Source organism: Meles meles, chromosome X, assembly GCF_922984935.1.
Source record: "Meles meles chromosome X, mMelMel3.1 paternal haplotype, whole genome shotgun sequence".
NCBI classification, from domain to species: Eukaryota; Metazoa; Chordata; class Mammalia; order Carnivora; family Mustelidae; genus Meles; species Meles meles.
In genome coordinates, this window is record NC_060087.1 from 121,068,100 (window position 1) to 121,075,735 (window position 7,636).

The 7,636-nt window shown below is 47.2% G+C and overlaps 1 protein-coding gene across 1 annotated transcript; it reads left to right on the top strand.

Moving 5' to 3' along the window:
- Positions 1 to 5,653: 5,653 nt before the first annotated feature.
- Positions 5,654 to 7,068, top strand: LDOC1 (LDOC1 regulator of NFKB signaling). The gene has a single exon (XM_045994470.1). The coding sequence runs from the start codon at positions 5,794 to 5,796 to the stop codon at positions 6,241 to 6,243; it is 450 nt and encodes a 149-aa protein (XP_045850426.1). The 5' UTR covers positions 5,654 to 5,793; the 3' UTR covers positions 6,244 to 7,068.
- Positions 7,069 to 7,636: the final 568 nt, after the last annotated feature.

Below are 7,636 nucleotides of genomic sequence, written 5' to 3' on the forward strand. Positions count from 1 at the left end.
TGGAAGTACAATTGCTTCTTTACTCTGGGAAAGCATGAAATATCCAATCCCAGATATAGCAGGAATTCTCCCACAATTGAGAGAGAAAACAGAAAATGTTACAAGGTAACCCTCAGGATATTGCAATAGACAATTTCTTCCCTAAAAATCATGTCTCATCATTAGGAGAGTAGCATATTTTGAACTGAGAGAAAGCAAGACCAACATGTAACCTTATTTTATTCTTCCGACTACTTCTTATTGAAGAGTAAACATTTTTTAATTTAAGTTTTATCATTAAATTTATAGATACTAGGATAAAATAAGAGAGGTGAACTAACTGCACATTAAATTTAAAATGCAGGTAATATAGTCACTGTAAGACTAATACATCACAATTCTCCAGTGAAAAATAATACACAATCTGTATATAGCAGCTTGTGGTTTGCCAAATACTTTTATGTTTTATCATTTGATCTTCCCCGCAGTCTTATGATTTAGATCCTATTACTCTACATGTTTATTAAAAAGGAGCCTGAGGCTCAGAAGAATTAAGTGACTTGCTCAAGCCACACAGTAAACAAGACCATGACGATTTGAACCCAAATTTCAAAAATTCTTTTCTTTCCCTTATGCTGCCCTGAAATGTGCTTCCCTCTTTTATGTAGCATATATATCTCTTAGAGAACACATGGCCAGTTTTGATTTTATTTCTGCCATACTGTGACCCTGCCAGTTCTCATTACAAATAGCATCGCTGGTAGTAGAGGGCAGCAAAATGCATGCGTCCACTTGGATATGACAGCTCACGTGACGTGTGTCACATGCAGTCCCCTTAGATTCATCATGATGCCAGATACTTTCTAAACTATATGAAAATGCCAGAAACAAACCAAGTGTGTAAGTTCTTGTATGTTCGAGGTGACTAATTATATTAATGTAATTAGGATAGAGGAAAAAATGGGAATAAAAATCTAGTGCAATATACTGAAGGAAATAAAGTCTAGATTATAGCACAATGGAAATATACATGAATAATACAAATTATTCAGTAATAAGACATTAATTTATAGAAATCACTCAATTATAGAAATCTGATTTTCTAGTTCTGTATCTTTGGGACAGTGGGTGTATTTGGCACTATCCTTCTCCTGCATCATCTGAGAATCTGAACAAAGCTGGGTCTCTTTAGTTTTGAGACAGGAGTGTGTACCTGAGAAATTCAGGTGGAGTATTATATAATCATGAAGAAGAGAGCTCTGTGTATTCTTTCTGTGTCTCCTGACATATATCTTGATCACTCAACATGACTCGTTCAACATAGCTGTTAGCAGAACAGTGTGTCTTTGGATTCTGTGAACCCCATGTACCCATCTGGAAGGAGACAAACTGAATTTTCGATTTTCAAGTGGGATTTTGTAGGGAGAAGGAGAGGTACCAGGAATGTTTCCTTTTTATTTTAATACACCAGTAGAATTTGTTAACCATAAGAATATATTAATTTAGTACTTAAATAAACATGTCAAAAATGTTTTAGGACATTTGGTAAGCTGGAGAGAGTGAAGCTATACCTTTTCATTCCTATCTCCAGGCCAAGAGGTCTCCACGACCCTCTTGATGTGGTTACTGTAAACAGCAGTCCAAGGGGTACCTCATTAAGAAGGAGGGGGAGAGGTCTATGGGCAGAAGCCTGGATCTTAGTGGCATCCATATGACCCTCTCACAAATATCCCCTCTGAAGCGGCTTTCTGCACCTTGCTGAACATTCAAGTGCCAGGTTGGTTTCCCCAATCTGCGCACACCCCTCTAGAGGCTGAAGAAGCAAGGGACACTTTCATGCTTGTTTCAAGGGAATGTTACAAGTCTGGCTGCTAGTTTATATGGGGGTAGGGTTTAAGGCCTGAGGTTTCAGGCTTAAGAGATAAGCAATGGAGATTACCCCCTTGGCCTTGGGCCAATGGTTCTGCTAAATACTGGGGTCTGAAACCCTACAGGACATTCTGAGCTAGAGCTGTCCTGATTAAGTTCCTGAGCCTGAGATAAGATAACACAGTGTACTTTGCCTCTGCCCTGCCCTCAGCATCTTCACACAGTTGAAAAGGAACATTCAAGGGTCACTTGAGAGGAGAGAGGAAAGACAGTGACGTGCAGCCCAAAGCAAGGTGAACGGAGAAGGAAGGGCTAGCAGACCTTAGCATTGGTGGGAAAGCATCAGGGGTAGCAGGCAGCTGGTTAACATGAACATTAGGAGTCTATACATTTTTCGCTACTAATACTACTCACCTCTTCCCAGCTGCTTCCCCCTTGGGTCACTGATGAACTGCCTATATCTCCTCCCTCCCTCCAAGTTGGGAAGCATTTCCCAAAGTCACTGCTCATCTCTGTGATCAGTTCTGGCCAGGGTATTTCTTGTTTTCTAGGAACTCAGAGCCCCCTCACAGGTGATATTGTGGTTTCCTTCTCTGTTTCCCTTCTAGACTCCCTCTGTCACAGGGTTATAAGGAAGAGGACTAGGGCAGCACGAACCTAATTAGCTCTGGACCCCCAGCAGACCTGCCTCATTCACAGAAGTCCAGTGTATAACAATTGTTCTATGGAAGGGCATGTGCAACAGAGTCAGAGAGGCTGAGACTGTGGAACTGTGCCACCAATGTATTGCTCTCTTGGGTCTCAGGCTTCTAGGGTGCCTGACCCTGTGTATGGTCCTTGTTCAAGGGCCACGTAGGCAGCTCATTTCAATCACCAGATCTGGTGCCCGCCACAGAACGTTTGCTACTGGGACTAGAACCCTGAGCATCTCTTCTTGTATTAGGTCTGCACGTGGAAAGTAGAGCGGACATTCACTACTGCCCAGCAGGTCCACCATCCATCTGGTGCTGTGAATGGGAAGAATAGACAGAAACCTGCCTGTGACATTTCCTGTCCCTTCATTCAATCCACTGAACACTTATGCGGTGCTCAGTAAATACTCTGAGATGCTGAAGATGAACAAATGACTGAGAGAGGGTCTCTGCTTGGCCCCCAGGGGCTTCTCATCTAGTGCGGGAGCTCATGTCACAGGAAAGTCCAAGGTTCATAGTCCCTCCTACATGCTCTCAGTAGAGTGATCTCTTCCCACTTGGACCTTGGCCTGTTTCCTCTTCTCTCAGCCTCTCACTTCCACGGAGTCATCATTTCAGTATTTCATGATAAGAAATACATAATTTTGGACAATTTGAAGAGTATTTTGAACGCTTTGTGCAGCCACCACTTCCATTTTTTATCTCAACATCTCAACGTCTGTACCCTGAGATTCTTTCACCCACCATACATTTCTGGATCTTCTACTCTGGCCCAGACACTTTTCCAGGCATGCAGGATAGAGCAGCTACCAAAGCAAAGTCTTTGTTCACAGAGACTTACATTCTAAAGTGGAATTACATTCATCATTTTGACTGATGAACAAAGTGCTATAGGATATGAGGGTTGCTAGTGGGACAAATGCTACGTAGGGAAATGAAGAAGAGTAAGGGGTTAGAGATTACTGACAGACAGTGGGCGCTCTGATAGACCAGGTGGTCAGGAAGGTCTTTTCTGAAAACAGTGGGAGAAGGAGTCGGGGCAGCTAACTGGGGAGAGAGACTCATAAGGCAGAAAAGATCGAAAATGAAAGATCCTGAGGCCAGATGTGTGGTGAGAATAAGCAAGAAGGATAACCTAATCATGGGAATAGGCACAGGAGATGAGGCATGACCAAGACTTTGCTTTTTATTTCAAGTGAGAGGGAAAAACTGTTGGGAAGATTTTGAGCAGGAGAGTAAGAGGTTCTCACTTTTTTTTTTTAATATTTTATTTATTTGACAGACAGAGATCACAAGTAGGCAGAGAGGCAGGCAGAGAGAGAAAGGGGGAAGCAGGCTCCCTGCTGAGCAGAGAGCCCGATGCGGGGCTCGATCCCAGGACCCTGAGATCATGACCCGAGCCAAAGGCAGAGGCTTAACCCACTGAGCCACCCAGGCACCCCTCACTTTTTTTTTAAAGGATTCCTGTGCCTACTCTGTGGGCACCGAGAAATACGAGCCACTGCCCCAAGACACTGCCAACCCCTTCCTTCCCTGGCCATATCCACGTGTGATCCGTTCCAAGATCCCCAGTAGAAGCTTGAAACTGAGGACAGTACTGAATCCTATATAGACTATATTTTTTCCTATACACATATACCTATGATAAAGTTTAAATAAATTAGGCACAGTAAGACATTAACAATATAATAAAATAGAATGTTTATAACGCTTTGCAAGTTTCAAAATATCTCTTGAAATATCGTATGGTACTGCACTCACCCTTCTTGTGATGATGTGACACGATAAAACTCTTAGCGATGGGACGCAGTGAAGTGAATGACATAGGCATTGTGACGCAGTATCAGGCTACCCTTGACCTTCGGAGGGTAGGTCAGAAGGAGGGTCAACTGATTCCAGACCAAACCACCACCGGCACGGGTAACTGAAGCTCAGGAAAGCAAAACTGCCGTGCATGCTGTAGGAAGAGAAGAGTGAAAGCTAAGCAGTTTGCAGCAGTCTGGGTGAGGAAGAAAGGCTGGGGCAGGGGGGTGGTAGAAGTGACAAGTGATTGAACTGGGGATGTATTTTATTTTTTTTAATTTATTTACTTGACAGAGATCACAAGTAGGCAGAGAGAGAGAGAGGAGGAGGAAGCAGGCTCCCTGCTGAGCAGAGAGCCGGATCCCAGGACCCTGAAATCATGACCTGAGCCGAAGGCAAAGACTTTAACCCAATGAGCCACCCAGGCGCCCCTGGGGATGTATTTTAAAAGCAGAGCCAACATAATGTCAGCTCTAAGGTCCTGGACCCAACTTAGCTGTCAGCAACTATTTGAAAAATAAATTTCAAAGTAGAAAACCACAACTATTTAAAAACACAAATCTTCATTGTTAAGCAACGAATAATGTATGAATGCTGGCCAAGGGACACTAATACTAGCACATGAACTAGAGGGCTAAAGATAGGCAAGAGCCTGCAAATGGTTCTCCAATGTTGATTTTGCAGAACTTTTTATACTTCACTGTTTAGAAAAATAATTTTTTAAAAAGGAGGTAGGGACACAGTATTATTTCCCAACTAAAGACAAAATCCCTGTTGAAACAGTTTTGTGAGAGGAGCCCTAAGGCTTTTTCATAACTCTGAAAGGTTGTGACTCCCGCGGCCCTGCCAGCAGAGCTACTAGTTGTCTGGGTGAGTGAAATTTAAATAAGCAAGGAAAAGTGTTTAAAAAAAAAAACAAAACCAAAAACACGCAAGTGGAATCTAGTAGCCACAGACCCACCAAAGAACACCGAATTGTGCGAGTCGGCTGAGTCGAAGGGTGATTAATCCTTTAAACTTGAGCAGGCTGGCCCTGTGACATGGGCTTTAGCACTCACTCGTTCCTGGCTAAGCCGGGCCCACATCCGGGGGTCCACCCGGGTCCCCTGTCTTTACACGCTCTGGCCTTACAGAACCACCCGCCCGCCATGGCCAGACCCCACCCGCCCCTTTCCCACCCGCGACCAAGTCTCCGCGCCCCGGGCCCCCGCCCGCCACGCCCCCACGCGGCGCCGGTCGCCTCCCTGGCCACGCCCCCAGACCCGGGCCGCGCCGGCGCGCCGGCCGCCCAAGTGGCTGAGCGGGCGGAGCTTGCGCAGCCGCCGGACCCCTACGCGCACCACCCTCCGCCCCTGGCCGCCGTGAGCCTTAGCGGACACGCACTTCCTGCGAGGCCTCCGTGCGCACCTTTGCCGAGCCGAGCTGAACCAGCACTTCCAAGTCGTTAGCCATGGTGGACGAGCTGGTGCTGCTGCTGCACGCGCTCCTGATGAGGCACCGCGCCCTGAGCATCGAGAATAGCCATCTCATGGAACAGCTACGGCTGCTGGTGTGCGAGAGAGCCACCCTGCTGCGCCAGGTACGTCCGCCGAGCTGCCCGGTGCCCTTCCCCGAAACGTTTAGCGGCGAAAGCTCCCGGCTCCCTGAGTTTATCGTGCAGACGGCGTCTTACATGCTGGTCAACGAGAATCGATTCTGCAACGACGCCATGAAGGTGGCATTCCTAATCAGCCTGCTTACCGGGGAAGCGGAGGAGTGGGTGGTGCCCTACATTGAGATGGATAGCCCCATCCTAGGTGATTACCGGGCCTTCCTGGATGAGATGAAACAGTGCTTTGGCTGGGATGACGACGAAGAAGATGACGACGACGACGACGACGAAGAAGAAGATGATTACTAGGCCGGGAGACCCTCGGGCCCGGCGGGGGGAGGGCCCTGCACGCAGCCATCCTCTCCCCCCCTCCCCTGCCCGGCCCGGCTCGGAGCCGCCAAGCTCCCTTTCGTCCCCGGATCTCCTTCCCTACCCTTGCCGTCCGGTTCTCTATCATCCCCCCGTAGTGCTTGCCATTGTTCCAGGAATAGTGCTCCAGTTACCTGCTGCCGGGGCCTCGCTCTGAAGCGCGCCGCCACCGACTCTGGCCAGCCCCGGGACCCTCCCCTGCTAATTTGGACTGTGTCCTGAGTCCCAGCTATAGGGCAGGCCCCTGTCACAAACCGGTCAGACTACGCATAGCCCCGTCCTGCCGACTGCAAGGCCTCCGTCTGCCCAGAGACCTCTGCCGCCACTTCACCACCATCCGCCACATTCCAGCGACAGACCACAGCCTTTGAAAAGAAAGACCAACCTAGAAGATGCCTGAGTTGGCTCCATCTCCTCCTCGGACATTAATTTGGACAGCTCACCAACCCCCAAGGGGCCAGTCTTTCAACCTGGTTAGTTCCCTACCTACTCCCAGGGTCCTCCCCTTCCCCACCAAATTGCTGCAGGGGCCTAGTGTGCCTGGCAGCCGAATTGTTGACATTTCTTTTCTCCTCTGCACCAGTTTTGCACAGCTGTCCTTTTACTTTCAAAACCGCAGCAGTCCCAACAGATGTGTGCATTTGGACAAACATACTAAAAACAGAACAAACAAAAACAGGCACTCAGCCCAGATCCTCAGTAGTACCACCTGGAAAAAGCATTTACGTTCTTCTCAATAAATATCAAGCACTACAACAAAAAAAAGAAGAAAGGAGTGTCTTTTAATGGTTAAGTGCTATCATTGGCCTCTACCAATCTCTGACTCTCGTTATTTCCCCTGAGATCAGGGAACCTAGTTCAATCCCAGTATTTGCCACTGTCATCTCTAGGTGACAGAGGACACCTATCACAGGATTTGATAGAGATTCTGGTACTCTCCTCACCAAGGCATTTCTTAAAGCCCTGGCAAGAGGATTGAGTGTCCTCTGGGGCCTCCAGGGTGGCATGGGTAAGGGGTGGTTGAGCAGGTGGCCCACCATCCCGAAGTGGGACAGAAGACAGTGAAAGGGGACACTATTAATAACTAAGACTGGGACAACAAGCATAAGACACATTCAGTATTGCCATTTTCCTGAGCCTTTGGGTTACTTCCTGAACACTGCCGGGGAAATTCTGTCCCTTAATTCTTACCATCTGAGGACTGCTATTGAGTTAAGACTGACGTTATAATCGTAGCACCTTTCAGGTGCTTGAGCTAACATTAAATCCTGGGTCCTGAGTGAGTGTACCCATAGTAAATAGTGATCTTAACATTTCCTCACCCCAGGTGAAC

What these genes read in the sequence shown, in the direction of transcription:
- LDOC1 (XM_045994470.1), top strand. Translation starts at nt 5,794, where the DNA reads ATGGTGGACGAGCTGGTGCTGCTGCTGCACGCGCTCCTGATGAGGCAC.